This window comes from Lampetra fluviatilis, chromosome 24 (assembly GCF_964198595.1).
Source record: "Lampetra fluviatilis chromosome 24, kcLamFluv1.1, whole genome shotgun sequence".
Classification (NCBI taxonomy): Eukaryota; Metazoa; Chordata; class Hyperoartia; order Petromyzontiformes; family Petromyzontidae; genus Lampetra; species Lampetra fluviatilis.
The window spans coordinates 3,891,619-3,908,749 of NC_136298.1; the positions used below are offsets into that span (position 1 = coordinate 3,891,619).

General features: G+C 50.0%; 1 protein-coding gene across 2 annotated transcripts; it reads left to right on the top strand.

Moving 5' to 3' along the window:
• Positions 1–877: 877 nt before the first annotated feature.
• On the top strand, positions 878–16,794 carry SPATA6 (spermatogenesis associated 6). 2 transcript variants are annotated; one of them, XM_078867535.1, is made up of 10 exons: positions 878–1,345; positions 2,670–2,767; positions 4,077–4,166; positions 6,430–6,762; positions 7,693–7,786; positions 9,552–9,598; positions 10,407–10,579; positions 13,816–13,918; positions 15,424–15,524; positions 15,884–16,794. In XM_078867535.1, the coding sequence occupies exons 2-10, from the start codon at positions 2,744–2,746 to the stop codon at positions 16,092–16,094; spliced, it is 1,176 nt and encodes a 391-aa protein (XP_078723661.1). In that variant the 5' UTR covers positions 878–1,345; positions 2,670–2,743; the 3' UTR covers positions 16,095–16,794. The 2 variants fall into 2 exon arrangements, with proteins under 2 accessions (XP_078723661.1, XP_078723662.1); XM_078867536.1 differs by lacking the exon at positions 878–1,345 and having other exon boundaries at positions 2,586–2,767.
• Positions 16,795–17,131: the final 337 nt, after the last annotated feature.

Sequence of the window (17,131 nt, forward strand, 5' to 3'; positions counted from 1 at the left end):
GGATGATACAGTGCGTGGTACGGTACATTACGCGGAATGGTACAGTATTCGGTGCTATACGGTACGCGGAATGGTACAGTATGCAGAATGATACAGTACGCGGAACGGTACAGTACGTGGCCGCCAGCGGTCATCCCCGCCGTGGGATGACCGCGGGCTGATTTTACAGTGCAAATGTGATTCGATAGCAGTAATTCCTCACTTTGCACGGTTTTCATCAGATTTACTTTTACATTAGATCACATTAAAGTTACCAGATGGACTCACCGTGTTTCACGTTACACGAGATTCAACTCTACAGCCCGCTCCTTCACAGGCCCGTACTGACCAGTGGGGTAAGGTGTGGCCAAACGATCCCAATAACCGACATGGCACGGGGAAGACCTTCAAACTATTGGTGGGCACACAAAAGGGCTGTAGGTTAGTTTATGTGATTAAGTTGGTGGTGCTTTGCCAGGGGTGTTGCATGTACAAGCAGCTTGCAAGCTCAGGTCGCCGGTTGTTGGGTGGACACAGCACCTGACCACCGTCTCTCCGGCCCATACATTGATTGCGTCTTGTTTGGGAAGTCAACCGTGGGTGCCTTGTGGAGACTGGCCCTTGCCATAGGAATATGGCATTTCCACTAATCATTGGAGATGAACTGCACTGTCAAGTCAATTCAATTTTTGCTAAAAACGAGTTGGGCCTTTCTGGCACAAATCTGCTTCTCATAGCACCATCACATGAATAATCTTGAGCATAAAAATGTAAAAAAAAATTACAATGAGAAAAAATATATAGTCTGTTCTGCTCTAACGCAGTAGTTGCATTCCTGAAGAACATTGCGTTATGGAAAATTCGCATTCTAATAAATAGTAAATAATATAGGACAATCCACAGTCCGCGTACACAGGCTGAACAAAGACTGAGGCGCGTGGGTAGCATCTAGAAGCATCCAGCAGTATCCCACTTTGTGTGCTGCTATGTCGAGGCAACCGTACGACCACTTATTCCTACTCGCACGACGTAGTTTTGTTCACTTGATCGCGTTATATCCAATTCGCGTTACGAAAACAACATGCGGCGTTATAGGAGATCAGACCGTATGTACTATCTATAGTTTCAAATATAAACATAAAAGCAAGTTGTGGCTGTGAATTAGTTGTTGTCCGTTCACTTGAGCGGGGGGGGGAGACGATTTGACTTTTGATTGAGGGCAGGAGACCCATTTTAAGGTGCAGAAATGTCGTATTAATAGTTACAATGCCTGTTATTTTGTTCTTCTTTTGAGTCTGATCCCATGCCCTGTCACCCTTTCCAGCCGAGGACATCACGTTTGAGCTGGTTCAACTTTGCCCCCCAGGTAAGACGGCTCTTGGGGTTTCTCTTGCGTTACAGTTATGGTCGGACGGTGGGAAATGTGGTTGCCGAACCGCAGTTTGTAGCCAGAGTCTCGGTCGCGGCTGACGTCCAGTGACGAACCGGTCCTGGGCTCCGACGCTTCGCCGACCCGCACTGGCCGGCGTGGTGAAGTATGGTCAAACAAACCCCCACGATTGAAGACCGCTTGGGACAAGCCTTCATCCAGCAGTGGATTGACACAGGGCTGTAAATGATTGTTATTACCATCGATTCCATTTACAATGTCACATCAGTGTTTCAGTCTTGCCATTGGATGGTGCAGGCATCACCGCCATTGCCCATGATGGCCTGTTTGACTGGACGCTAGCCCAGTCTGTGCTGTCGGAGCGGGACCTCTAGTTTCCACTGGGAACTAAAAAGGATTAAATTATTTTTATTTGACCATGTAAAGCCCACTGAGCTATTTAGCTTTTTTGAGAAGCAACCTGACCATAAATGATAGCCCAATGAAGTGGCTTATCACGTGAACATTTCTAGCAGCCAAATACTGTAAACGTATGTTTCTAAATGTGGAGGGAGAAACCAGAGGACCTGGAAAAAAATCCACGCGACCACGGGGAGAGAGATGTGCAAACTCCAAATATACAGCAGGCGTCAGGGTCGGGATCAAACCCACGACCTGTATAACAGGCGAGGCAGTTAACATGTCTCCACGGCGGCGCCCTACTCATATAGTTTTTGCTTGTGTAAGGGTGTTATGGGAGGGAAACGGACAAGTACACAGGGGTGTCCACATCCACGTCAGCAAACGGTTACCACCCTGGGGGGCTGTGGGGGGATGCTGAGATCCCCACACAGCCCCACCCCTCGGTGGCAAATTGGTATAAAAGGCGGGGAGCGAGAGGGCTCGTGGTTCAGTGTTGGGGAGCCTAACGAGTGAAGAGCCAGTGAAGACTGAAGACCGGCAGATAGGCCCTGGAACTCCTCTGACTCGCCGTCCTTCTCAGGACCGGGCAGAGCAAGCCAGTGGCGTGGCCTCAGAGCCGATGTTCTTCTAAGAGCCGGGTCTGTCTGGCTGGGTGTCGTGACCTGTGCCTTGACCAGGGCCGGGTCAGATAGCCTCCCCTAGCACCCTTAGCGGAGGAACTGGGAGCAGAACAGTTAGGCAGATCGCCTAGGGGTGTATTCCAGTCCAGTGTGGGTGAAGGGGCCGTTACCCCTTCAAGTGCTGTATACGTCGCCCTGTGCCGAGTGTGAAGTTATAATAAATAGTGTGCCTCGACTACACCGTCTCTGTCGCTTGTGAACCCACTACACTTGTGTAGCCGGCGAGACTCTGGCGACGTACACAGAGGCCGCGTCGTCGCTGCTCGTCCCTGGGCCTCTCCGTGAGGTGCTCATGACCAGATCAGCAGAGTTCTCGGTGAGACGCAGTCACGTGTGTGCCAATAGGAAGACCCTCTTCCAAGTTCCAGGGTTCTTCAGAATCCGAATATTTATACTGAAGGAATCCGATGAGCTATAAAGCTCTTTATCAGAGATGTCCACTTTAACTGGTGGCCTAGACTGGCCTGCCGCACTACTGTCCATCTCCCCCCCCCTGCCCCCTCCCCCCCTCAAAGAGATGTGGCTTGCGGAGACCTAGAGATGCAGATTAACGGGAAGAAAGTGAGATGAACAAGATGTAGGGATGAAAGGGCTATAGACGAGAGAAAACGTTTGAGTGATGTGACAGTGACATGAGAGATAGATGAGATTAAATCAATGTGTACATTATTAACACTTTACAACTAAGTCTGCAAAATAATCAGACACAAAAGTGTGACAACGCTCGTGATGATGAAACGATAGAAACGCGTCTCGGATAGATTCGCGTTGCCAACGGAGACTCGCCCTCGCGGGGGGGGGGGAATAAAAACAATTCAAAGGGTGTGTGTATGTACGTTGAACTTTTTTTGCACTGTACGTAGCCAATCGGAGGTGCTGGTGGCAGAAAACCCAGCGCTCGAAGTATTTACCTTGCCGGCCAAGGTGACGACATCTTCACGGGTGATGTCGTCTCACTCATTTTTTAACTGCTTTATGTGTTTAGTTTGTTGTCCTTCCCCCGCACCTCTGATTCGCATGGTTGGCTACGTACGGTGCGAAAAAAGTTCAACATGCATACAAAGGCAAAGACCACCCGTATAGCCGTAACTGACTATTGAGGCAAGTGCTGTTAGCGAGCACCTATGAAGGCTGACATGGCACATGGGGGGGGGGGGGGTGTGGGTGGCCAGCACCACACCCGACCACCTTTTTCTCTCCAGTGGCGATGATTTTACACACCGCATCAGGTACACACTTGAGCCTGAGTTGATCTAAGAGAGGCCCAGGACCGGTTGATATAATCGTCACTGGTATGGGTGGCCGTGAGCAGGAATCGAACTCGGGTCGCTGGGTTCGTAGCGCAGCGCGCTAACCGCTGCTCTGTTGCTCCACACACCTAACAATATACCATTACCCGCCATTCGCCACTAAGTGACGGTGATATCACCACGACGCTTGTGCCAGGCCAGGTGTACTTTGAGGCCACGTGAAGTGTCGAAGGCTCGCTGACAGGAGGTCACGGGACAGACCCAATAGGTGCCATGTGTGATGCACCAGCTGTACCCCCTAGCATGCCAACTTGCTGCATGCCATCTTATGCTTCGCCGTCGCACGTTTGCCTCTCCCTGTGTTGGGTCCGTCAGGGCCTCTCTCCCAGGCTGGACTTCTCTGCCCGCGTTCTTGTCGTGGAGTCTCGCAGGGACGGCACACAGAGGGAAACGGGCTCGGCAGCGGTGAGCGGCACAAATGAGACGGACGGAAATGGCGCAGCCTCTGACTGGCACTCTGATCCTACCTCGCCCCCCCCCCCCCCCCCAATGCTTTCTGTAAAATATGATGAGAAAATCATAAAACATAATCGTGATAGCGGGAATGTTCTCACCTGGATAAATAATGTTAATTTATATACCGCGTTAACCATATGCAGCGATTGCTAAAAATGTGTTAAACTAATCCTCAAGTGATGCCGTGCCAGTTAGGATGGTTGCGTTCAGGTTGGCCTGTATGCAGGCCATGCTGTAACAATAATTATAATAAATTACTCATTTATCAAGGAAAACCACATTAAATCCAAGCAGGAGGGTCCGGCTTCTCTGGGTTATTATTTCAAGATGTTTTCAGCCAAGTGACGCGGTGTTTATTACACGTGCGGGAGGTAACCGGAGCACCCGGTGGCAATCCACGTGCGCAGTTTGGGCAACACTCTATCCCCGTACAGAGGGAAACAGACGGGAGATGAGTCCCCTCGCTGCTCTGCCGTCTGCTGGTGAGCCAGGGTATGGCACCCCCTCGACGCCCACTTGAAGGGAGCCTCACAACATCATCTGTGTGTGCGGTGATCCACCAACCCTCGCTGCTGGATTACAGGCAGCCATGTGCAGCAATAGCCACCACAACGCAAGCAGCCCTGTCTGAGACCACCTTATTTTTTTTATTCTACTAGGTGAGGCCCACTGAGCTATGTAGCTCTTTTTCAGAAGCGACCTGGCCACAAATGATAGCTCAGCGAAGTGGCTTATCATGTGGAAATTGATAGCAGCGAAATACTCTTAAACGCACGTTTCTAAATGTGGAGGGGAAAAACCGGAGGTCCCAGAGAAAGATCCACGCCACCACGGGGAGAACATGCAAATTCCAAACATACAGCAGGTGTTAGGTTCGGGATCGAACCCTCGTATACCGGGCGAGGTAGTCAACATCTTGACACCTTGGCAACCTTACCGTGACAAGGGACGGCTTGACAACACAAAGCCCCCGATGCACGAGGCAACAGGAGGCAATGTAAATTTCGATTTAAAGCTTTCGTGACTGCAGGGATTCATCTTCTTGGTTCTTTCGGTAAAGTCACGTAGAAGGGAAATAATAAAATAATAAAAATAAAACATAATAAAATACAATTCTCACAATGTGAGAATTGTATTTTATTATGTTTTATTTTTCACAATGTGAGAATTGTATTTTATTATGTTTATTATTTTATTATTTTCCTTCTACGTGACTTTACCGAAAGAACCAAGAAGAGGAGGCAATGTAGTGCTGATGATTCCTAACAAGGACAAAGCTGGTATACAGGCATCTTTTTTTTGTCCTGCCGATGTCTGAAAAAATAAGGCCTCAAACTTTCACTCTTTTGAATTGGTGGTCCCCAACAAGGCTCTGCGTCCTACACACCGCTGGGATTCTGGGTTCAACTCCAGGTTTCAGTCACTGTCCGTAGTCAAACTCCAGTGCATCAAGTTGAAGGTCTCGGCCTGGCCACTAATGACTGGGGAAAAAAACAAGCTAAACTTAATCTGTCACTTAATTCAGCTTCTATTCCATCTCCGAGAATTAAACATTTGAGGCTTGACATGTGATGAACACCGTTTTACAGGCCATATAAAACGTGTGACTACAATGGACAAAGAGTCAAATTGAAGCGACTTCAGAAGTAGTTCTGTGGCGTCACCTTCCGGGAGCCATTCCTCCGAACACGGGATGTTACACTGCTAGACGTGAGAGAGTTCCGAATGGAATAGTTACAAGCTTGCAATCACGATAACCCGGTGGTCGGTAACCTGCGGCTCCGAAGCCACATGCGGCTCTTCAACGACTGCTTCGTGACGTCATTTATTAAGGACCACCGTCTCGCATTCACGTGCATTGCGGCTCTTGCAAACATCGAGTAGTTTTCCCGATTTGAAGCTTTCGTGACTGCAAGAATTCATACTCTTAGGTTTTTTCGGTAAAGTCACGTAGGTCAAAAATAAATAATAAAATAATAGATTTTTTTTTTTTTATCAAGAAGCTTGTGTTGCCTCCGAAACGTCGTGATTTATTATTTTATTTCTATTATTATTTTCTATTATTTTTATTATTTATTTTATTATTTACTTTTTACCTAAGTGACTTTACCGAAAAACCTAAGAGTATAGTTTTCCCGAATTCGAAAAAAATGGCTCTTGTGATTTTTGGTTGCCGACCCCTGGTCTAACCCTAACCTGGCGCCCCTTAAAGGCACAGGACTGGTCGACAGGCCGCTCGTCGCCACCGCCACCGTCGTCGTGGTCGTCGCCAGCGGCGCCACCGAATCCCGGCACCCGGCGAGCGCAGAGCCCCGGTTACCGCGAGCCCACGGAGGCGTGGCGCGCTCGCTGCCCTTCTCCCTACACCGAGCGGCGGATGTGCGAGCGATCGGCCGGCTTCGGCAGCTGCCCAACGGGCGGCAGAGGAGCGGCGGGACGGGGAGGAGGAGGTGGAGGAGGAAGTCAGAGGATGCCCCACCTGGGCCTCGGGCCGTGGCACTTTGCGTCGCCGCTCAGGGACCCACCCGCGTTCGTTGTGCGGCGAGTGAGTCGCGAACGGGGACAAATCACTCTGGAGGGGCAGGAGGGATGTGACTAGGCCCGTCAGGTACCTTTGGCGGTGACAAAGACAAAGATCCCCCGTATAGCCTTTCACATAACGATGGGACAAGTGCCGTTAGCGAGCACCTATGAAGGTCTACACCGACCTTGCTAAACTCGTGCTAACCGTGCAAACCTCCGATTAGCACGGTTGGCTACATACGGTGTGAAAGAAGTTCAACGTACCTACACCAAGCGGTAGGTGACCAGCACCACGCCCGGGCGCTTTTGTGTTTCCGAGTTTGCGATGTTTATACAGCGCACAAACTATTAATTCGAGGCTGATTCGACCTAGGGGAGGCCCAGGACGGGTTCATATATTCTCAGGCTTTTATCGGCCGTGAGTGGGAATGGAACTCGGGTCGCCGGGTTGGTAGTGCAGCGTGCTAACCACTGCACAAGCGCGGAGGAGAGGCCGTGCTATAACAATACATTATTAATTTATCCGGGAAAGCCACACTGAATCCAAGCACCCTTTTTCAGGAGGGTACAGCTATGTTGGGTTTTTGTTTTTATTTGAAGATGTTTTCAGCCAAGTTTCAAGTTGTTTATTACACTTCTGTCACTTCGAGAGGGTTACAGGTCAAGTTGACCCGCTATCTGGCTTTGTGCTCACAACATGCAATTCCACTCGGTCGTATATTTAGCATCGAGGTAACCGGTCAGACATCAGCAATAAATCGCGCCCCAAACATTCAAATATCTGTACACACTCGACACGTTATCTTTCACTTTGAACAACCGAGAGATAAAAAAAAGAGAGGCGTTGCACGTTAAAGAATGTCCATCACTAGCCGTATCGGTTTTTAGACCTCGGGGCAACGTAGTTAAAAGGTGACATCTGATTATGTAAAATTCCCCTTGTTGTGTGCAGGTGGACGGTTTGGCAAAAACCACTCCGCCAAAGTCCCCCCCAGTGGAACGCGCGCTGCGAACTTCCCACTCCCCACGCTCGCAAATCCTGGACGGTACGGAATCTTATTTATTTTATATATTTGTGGAGCGCCTTTGATCAAAGCGCTTAACGTAATTAATAAAACTAAGGTATAAACTATTTATATGAAGGGTGTTTGCAAGGCATGAATAATGTGTCACAGAGAGTCAGTAGGAGGTGTTGGGAAAGGGGAGGGGGGGAGAAATTGGGGGGGGGTGAGAATAGACAACAGAGAAGAGGTGAGGCTTTGAGAGAGAAGCAGAACGAGGTTAAGGGAGGGGGATTGCTTCACGTGGTTTGTTTATCTTTTATGTTTAGGCTTCGATATTTTACACGTTACATTACTTAAAGTGGTAATCTTTTTAAGTATTATTATCTAGGCATTTGAATTTGTAACTCCAGACATGGCTGCCAACTCTCTTGTTTTAGCATCTATTTAGCTTTGCCGTGTGCTTAGCGCTGTTGAACTGCGATGTGTAACAAAATGTGCAAGTGCACAAAGAGGCGTGGAGAGGAGCACGCTTGCAGTTACACCGAGAGACAGAGAGAGGGACTCGTGGATCAGAGAGCAAATGCAAGTTAGTGATTGCCTTATCGACTGTTAAGAAAAGTAAGCGGGCTTGCGGCAGGAGACGTCATGGCAAGAGGCGACATTGGCCAGTGAGAACCACGGGTGCAAAGAACTATGAACTATACTCTTAGTTCGTTCGGTGAAGTCACGTAGGTAAAAAATGAAATTAAAATTAATAAAAATAAAACAATAAAATCACGACGTTTCGGAGGCAACACAAGTCTCCGTCATCAGGTGGACTATGAACTATTTTGTTTTTTGTCAGAAGCCACCTGGCTAGAAATGATTGCTCAACAAAGTGGCTTATCGTGTGGAAATTTATAGCAGCCAAATACTCTAAACGCGTGATGTTGATTCTAAATGTGGAGGGAAAAACCGGAGGAGCTGGAGAAAAATCCACGTGACCACAGGGAGAACATGCAAACTCCACAAATACAGGCGTCAGGGTTGGGATCGAACCCATGACCTCCTGCATACCAGGAGAGGGAGTTAACATCTCCTAGCCACCGTGCACCACACAATTCTTCTTGTCTTCTTGGTTCTTTCGGTAAAGTCATGTTTTATTTTATTATTTCCATTCTACGTGACTTTACCGAAAGAACCAAGAAGATGAAACCCTGCAGTCACGAAAGCTTTAAATCGAAATATAACACCCCACAATTGTTCAAAGCAAAACCCTTAGAATTCTAAACAAAAACGTCTTCTTGAATAAAGACGGTCACTGCATCACGTGCTTTCAGATGTGCTTCTGCGGCTCTCTGGAATGCTCTTCCTATATTCGGAAGCCACTGAAGCTATGCACTTTTAAATCTAGATTTAAATCTCAATTCTCTAGAACAGATTTTTGTGTTTAGTTTGTTGTCCTTCCCCCGCACCCTCTGATTAGCACGGTTGGCTACGTGCGGTGCGAAAGAAGTTCAACATACATTATTCCATCTCATTCGTGCTGTTAGCCTTAAAAGCAGCGTACGAATATCGTTTTCATAAATCGTGAATCATTCTCACATTTGCCTATCTTTACACGTGTGTCATGAGCGCGATAATTAAATTTGATCGATTTTTTGACGAAGTCAATCGTGCTCACTGGACGCCGTTGTTGTAAAAACCTCCCAGGCAAGCGGACCGTTGGTCCAATCGTTAGTGTTTTTCGTTACACGTTTCGTCGTTACACGTTTCGTTACTAATTTTTGTTTCAACACGCTGTTTGTTTACTCTTCTGCTGCTGCAGACACTTCCCTCCGTGGCAGCTACAGACCGAGTCGGGACGCGTCTCAGGTAACGGAAATCCTCCCAATGAGCAGGCCCTCTCTGCAGGGGGGGGGGGGGGGCAGCACAGCAAGTAGGCTCTCACTTACTTGCAGTGCCGTTAGCCTTGTCACTCCTGCTGCATGTGCGGCGGAGCGGTGGCGCAGTGGTTAGCACGCTGCCGCCGTGAACCCGGCCAACCGAGTTCGATTCCCAGCCAAGGCTAGCGTGAGCGGAGGATAATACCTGACACGGTGATGGCTCCTCGTTCATCCACCTACCGTTCTCCTTCCTACGGCTGGTGTTGATGTACAGCAGGGGTGGGGAACGTCCGGCCCGCGGGCCGTATAAGGCCCGCGAAATCGTTTGACCAACACAGTGAGGAGGCCTGCATATAGCACCACGGTGGCGAGGAGATGTTAACTACCTCGCCTGGTACGCAGCAGGTCGTGGGTTCAATCCCAACCCTGACGCCTGCTGCTGTATATTTTTAGTTTGCATGTCTCTCCCCGTGGTCGTGTGGATTTTTCTCCCGGGTCCTCCGGTTTTTCCTCCACATTCAGAATCGACGTTCGTTTAGAGTATTGGGCTGCTATAAATTTCCACATGATGATAAGCCACTCGTTTGTGGCCAGGTCACTTTACAAAAAGAGCTATATAGCTCAGTGGGCCTTACCTGGTGGTAGAAAAATAATAATAATATATATAGTTCTGAGTTGAGATATTTGTGGCCAGGTCGCCTCTGAAAAATCAAAAGTTTAGTTGAATCTGGATGGACACCGGGCCGATCGTCCCTCCGTGCTAGAAGACGGGTCCGTGACGTGTCCCGCGCTTGCAGAGTGAGGGCCGGCGGCGCCGTCCAGAGGCGGCGGCGGCCGCGAGGGTCTCGTGGGGCCGGACCCCGACGAGGGGACGGGGGCAGGAGGAGGGCGGCGGTGGTGGCGGCGAGGCGCGGGGGGGTTCCCTCCGGACGCCACGGGGACACCGCGATCCCCACACAGCGGACAGCAGGTGGGCAGCGTCCGTACTCGAATACGGTACATGCGGTACGCCACGAAGCAATCCGTGAAGAGCCGCAGGTTGCTGACCCCTGACCTCGGCTGACTGAGAAACGTATCCGGCTTTTGTTCTACAGTGGAAGAGGTGGTAACACTCGGTATCGGGAAGTAATTGCATCAACACTCTGGTCATCTTGAATGGCATCATCATCATCTTCGTCGTCAAGATCCACATCACTGTTCATAGGTTTACCCAAGTGTCACCTTGCAAATAGGCAATGAATCTCAAATGTCCTTCGCTGGTGAAAAGGAGCCTCCGTTTCACACTGAGCACTATTCACGTTTGCCCACTAGAGGGCAAACTTACTATTCTTACCGCATTGTATATGCTTTTATGGAGCCAATTATGATTACACATTCCTGCGGAGGGAGCTGGTAGGAACGTTGGGTTGCTCGGTCAATGGCCAGGATCAACGGCGGCGTGGTGTATTCCGCAAATATGGCCGACTGTGAGGGCGGGCACAAGCCAGCGTGAGTAGGTTAAACGTTGAGTTTGAGAAGGGCACCACGGGGTGACCAGCCCCTCCCCACCCAGCCCCACCCCACCCAGCCCCTCCCCACCCAGCCCCACCCTCCCCTCCCCACCCAGCCCCTCCCCACCCTCCCCTCTCCACCCAGCCCCTCCCATTTTTGGATGCACGACGGACGGACACAATAATCCCCTGTGGGCTGGTGTAACCAGGATGTTCCTACCAGTACTACTGGCATGATTATAAACACGTGTTCGCTGGTGGCAAGTGCAGTTAGCGGAGCACCTATTAAGACCAGCACAGCACATGAGGGTTGGTGGGATCACCACCCTGTCACAACACCTTTGTCTCCCTCTTGCTGACAACCCGCACCGCGTATTGACGGCCGAGCGGACCTAGGGGAGGACCACCACGACAGGTCCACGTTAGCGCTTGCCACAGAAGTCCTCCTGTGCTTGGGAATTGGACGTACGTCGCCAGGATCGTAGTGAAGTGCGCTAACCGCTGCACCACCACTCTATAAGTCGATGCGCCAGCTGGAGCAGGAGGCATCAAGTTTCAGGATCGGCATTTTCGGTCATCACAGGAGAAGTTCAAAGAATTTAAATCCTCCAAAAAAAGTGGAAGCTGAAAACCCGTAGTCTTCCACTGATGAAAGGATTCCACGGATGAGGTTGGGGTGTGAAACAGCGGCCTTTCTGAGCATCGTTGAGCCCACGCCTGGCGTTGCGCATTTTTGTAGCCAATGGCTCGAAGGATTTTCTGACTTAGTTTTTTTGTTTTGCTATTGAAACAAAACGCAGGCCCGTTACAGCGCATCGCGAGACTCGATCGACCCGACATTTTACGCGGGATACTCCCAATGCAGCTGGGGGGGGGGGGTGTGGGGGGCGCGGGGAGTGGGGGCGGGAGGGTAGCCTAAGGGTAGGAGGGGGCCCGCCGTCCCAGTCGGTAGGGAGCATCGCAGAGGGGAGAGGATGTGCGTCTAAAAAGGAGATGGGGAGCAGGGGGGGGGGAAGAATTGTCTGACTCTTAAGAGCGAACTCGCAGTGTCTTTTTTTGCAACGTGACGATATTTCAGCCCTGTTCTTGAGCCCGCGTCTTAAAATACCGAGACGTGCTTCCACAACGTCTCCGATTCAGCGCGCCGTCACGCTGTGTCAGCGTGGGACCAGATTTACACGACAGAAGTTGACACTACAGAGCTAATTCAGGAGTCACTTGCAGTGGTCTCAAATCGAATTTCTCTCGGCAATGTTCATCCATGCGGTCGGTGTTCCTTGTCATGTGGTCCAGTGCTTGTCAGTCATCTGATTTTTTAAAAGACTTTGACTTAAGAGCCGAATGAGTCTGAATCAAGTACGTGAACAAATGTTCAATATGTTCAGGAGCTAATTGCCAATGTCCAGGGCTTGTTTGTATTGTTTGACCGGGCTTGGACCATCAACTCACAGTTTGTTGTCCCCCCCGATCTCCGATCTCCGATTAGCACGGTTGGCTACGTACGGTGCGAAAGAAGTTCAACATACATACGAGAAATCTGGTGGCAAGATGTTAACTGCCTCGCCTGGTATACAGGAGGTCGTGGGTTCGATCCCAACCCTGACGACTGGTGTATATTTGGAGCTTGCGTGTTCGCTCTCCGTGGTTGCGTGGATTTTTCTCCCAGTCCTCCGGTTTTTCCCTCCACATTTAGAATCGACTTGCGTTCAGAGTGGTTGGCTGCTATAAATTTCCACGTGATAAGCCACTTCGTTGAGCCACCATTTGTGATAGCCAGGTCTCGTCTGAAAGAGAGTAACATAGCCCAGTGAGCTCTACTTGTTAAAAACAAATAAGTTGAGTTTAAACCACCCAGCCTCCTCAGTCTTGACCCCTGTGCAGAGCATTTCTATGGCTTTCTCATGCACCTGTCAATCATTAATGGGACGTCCGTCCGAAACGCGTCGAGCGAGCGCGCTAAATGAAAAAAAATTGAACGGGGAAATTTTTTATTTTATTTACTACCTACTTTTCTCGTGATATTCGTTGCGTGCGGTTGCACTTTATTTTGCGCGCGATTGCAATTTACTTGGTCGGTGTTCGCCACTGAGGTCGTGACGGGTTTCTTTTTTTTATCCCTGTTAGCTCTACGCCCTCCCGTACAGTTCCCATCCTGCTGTAACGCTCACCGACGCCCACTTTCTTGAGGGCGATATTGGCACGTAAAATGCAGATCGATTGATCGATTGGTAATGTTTTGCTAACAGACACCGAGCAAAGTTAACACAGTTCATCATGGGTCAATACCTACAATAAGTCTCCATCGAGCCCTGATTTGGTACAAGTCAAGCTGTCTTGCTATCAATCATTAATTCCTCATTGCCACACCAACGTTCCCTCCACCTATCATTGTTGTGCCTCATTCCCATGACCCCCACAACTACAATGATTTATTTGGCGATTGCTTTTAAGCTTTAAGTCTTCAGCTTTAAGACGATTATCTGAGCCGGTCCTCAGCCTCCCCTAGGTCGACTCGGCCGCAAATGAGTACCTGGTGCGATGCGTAAACATCGCCCCGAGGGAGACAAAGGCAGACGGGCGTGGTGCTGGCCACCCACCCCCTCGTGTGCCCTCCCGGCCGTCATCGCTGCTCGATAACAGCACTTGCCCCAACAGTCTGTTAAGGATATACGGGGGATCTTTGTCTTTGTCCCTCCCTCTCTTCACGCCTCCCCAGCTGCCGATGCGATCCCTCGTGGAGCATCGATTCGTGGGAGCTCGTGCACAAGCGCGTGAAGGGGCTGCTGAAATCCAACAGAGCTCGCCGCACACTGCACTACGTGAGTCGCTCCCTCCCTCCCTCCACCACCACCATCACACACCTCTCCCTTCCCATTGTCCCCATCACCTTGCCACATGTTCCTTTAGTTTTAGGGTTGGTGGCTCACACAGATGTTGCGAATAGTTTACGTTCAACATGCATAGGAAAAGTTTTTTCCATAACGTAGGTTTTTTTGGGTTAGATCGCGTAAATATAAAAATGTGTCGTGAAACCCGCCACCACCCGACACAGCCAATTAGTAAGGTTTGTCACGTAAACAGAACATGCCAATTCGTTACTAGTACAGCACACCGGTGTGCTGTACTAGTAACGAATGCCATGTTAGAAGTCTAAACTATTATTATATAGGATTAACGAGTATTTCTACTGAAATGAGCTATAGGGGGTGGGTACACTCACCTTCAATCCGGTAGAGGATATTGCACATTACTGTGTTGGGGCATAGTATATCCAATGGACAACCATTGGTAAAATGCTGCTCGATAATGCTGGTTTCCGAAACACTTGAGACCCATAATCAAATCCAGAATATTAGCGGTACTGGCTCGGGAGCTTTTGACATGGACATCTGTGGAAAAGAGCTCATCAGATTCCTCTCCAGTATAAATAAAGATTCTGATTATGAGCGTCCCACTTTCATTGGGAAAGATGTTAACCGGTAAGGCTCTCCAAAAAAATTTGAGCTGCACAATATCTTGTTCAAAGGAACGTATTTCGACTCAAAACCAGACCTTTGTCATTCGTGACGCGGGTAACGCCCCCTTCGACCCTGAACGGCGAAATTTCTTTGTAAAGCCTTGCGACTCGTCCCCTTTCTGCCCCACCACTAAGTTTTACGTCAAGGCCACCACTGCCTTTGATGTCACCCACCACACCTCGCCACAGCTTTCTTTTGCCAGATCTTTGCAGCTATTGCACAGTCGACACTTGGACCTTCAAGGACTGCCGTTACAAAGAGCCCCCATATAGCCTTACCGACTGTTGCACGCGTGCATGTTGAACTTCTGTTGCACGCGTGCATGTTGAACTTCTGTTGCACGCGTGCATGTTGAACTTCTGTTGCACCGTACGTGGCCAACCGTGATGATCGGAGGTGATAATCGGACTTGGGGCAAGTGCTGTTAGCGAACACTTGTGAAAAACCAGCACTGCACATGAGGGGTTGGGTGGCCAACACCACGCCCGGCCACCTTTGTCTCCCCAGTAGCAATGTTTGCACATTGCAGCAGGTACTCATTTAAGGCTGAGTCGACCTAAGGGTTCAGATAATCGTCACTGGTGTTGGTCGTGAGCGGGAATGGAACTCGGGTCACCGGGTTCGTACCAGGTACTGACCCTGGTCTGCTATTATGACCACGGACTGACCCTCGTCATGTGGATGGGGAATTTCCACCACTGGCTTAAGGGCCACCACCCCAAGCTCTTTTTGTTTTATTGGAGACACTCTGTGACTTTGACTTTTGCAAGGGTGCTAATAGTGTTTCGTATGTTTCCTATTGAAAGGGCTCGGGTGGAGAGGATGACGAGGTGGGGGAGGAGAAGAGCCATTCCGTGGGAGCAGCTGAGCGGGCACTCCACAGACTCTCGCTTGCAAGAAGCAGCAGGTGACGTTTTACGTTTCCTCTTGTTGTGTTGTCACCCACGACTGGGGCCCGAATTCGGACATTTAGCAACGGCACTGCTGTGTGGCTCAGTGCCCGTGTTAACATTACATCTATTTTGTATGGGAGGTTTATTGACAAAATCACCCGGAATACGCCCGATCTCATATCCTCACTCCTCTCTCTCTCTCACGACTCTCTCTCCCTGCCTCACTCCTCTTTCATTCCCAGCCTCACTTCTCTCTCCCTGCCTCACTCTTTCCCTGCTTCACTCACTCCTCTCCCTGCCTCACTCATTCCCTTCTCTCCCGGTGCTCACTCCTCTCTCCTTACCGCCCTTTTCCCATCGTCGTCATCTTCAGCGGTGGTGCCGACTCGTCGGAGGCGAAGGCTGCGTCCGCCACCGGCTGCGATGGCGCCGAGTGGCTCGAGCTGTGGCGGTCGCGTGCCAATTCGCTGCGAGCTGCGAAGCCTCACCGCGCCTCGCTCCACCAGGAGATGGGGCGCGTTTACCGCGATCTTTACCGCGACGCGAAGGCCGGGGCTGTGACGGCGGCGGCCGCTTCGATGTGATGGAGCGAGCGGCGAGGATGAAGACACGGGGGGGACCTATCCAACCGAACCGGCAACAAGACGGATCCTGTAGCCGTATCGTGGTGCCACCACCGGGACTTCGTAGCAGCTGGGTTCGTGACCCAGTAAAATATTTCCGCACATGGCACACCACATTCAGAATACCTCTCTGTATGGGCTGCTGCTTTTAGTCGCCTACAAATACTCGGAAAAAAATAATTTGTATATATTTTTTTTATTTTAATCTTCATCGTGTCGATGACCGTGGCACTTTTGTCTGGGAGTGGTGGTGGTGGCGGCGGTGGTGGTATGCCTCCAATCCAGCACACTGGGAGGGAAGGGTAGGTGGATCTCGTAAAGATCTGTGAAACTAACCAAACCCGGTGAGGCTGTAAGGTGGTCTGATAGCAGGACAGCAAGTGGGGTTTGTGAAGACCTGCGTGCATACCTTTGAGTATTAACCCATTCCTCCCCTGGCTCCATTATGTGAGTGCTTTTTTCAACAACTATTTCTTCCCACAACGTGCCACAGTATTTAAAATTAATCGGCTAAACATTCCAATGTAGGACCATCCTGAAAAAGTCTCAACTCGGTGAGGCTCTCTCGGATACAAATTTTCACAATTAAGTATTCAAGATCACCTGATCTCAATGCCACTGTGCCACCACGTGTTTTATAATTTACTCACAGTTTCACGGTACCTTTGCCAACCCGTTTCTTTCGCACGACTCGGTGCCGACCGCCTCCGTGTCCCTGTGTTCGGTACTCGCCTGGCCTCGATGTTTACCTGCACGTCCGTCCTCAATTTACGCGGTCCCAACAACCACACGCACAGAACGCCTCCAATGACCCGGTCTCAAAGCTGGGCATCTCTTTCGCTCTCCCCGTTCCACCCCACGGCTCTGTTCGCAACTCCCCTGATTGCCACTGGTTTGTTGCACAAAAAAAGCCGAGTGGCCTCGTTCGGTTGTTTGCAAAGTGTAAACGAAGGTAAACCGTTAAGGTGTTTTATCCAAACCATTCACAAACTTTTCCC

Coding starts and splice junctions, on each gene's coding strand:
- SPATA6 (XM_078867535.1), top strand. CDS start 2,744: ATGACCAGATCAGCAGAGTTCTCG. Junction 2,768..4,076: donor CCAGATCAGCAGAGTTCTCG/GTGAGACGCAGT, acceptor TGGGTCCGTCAG/GGCCTCTCTCCCAGGCTGGA. Junction 10,580..13,815: donor CCCCACACAGCGGACAGCAG/GTGGGCAGCGTC, acceptor ACGCCTCCCCAG/CTGCCGATGCGATCCCTCGT.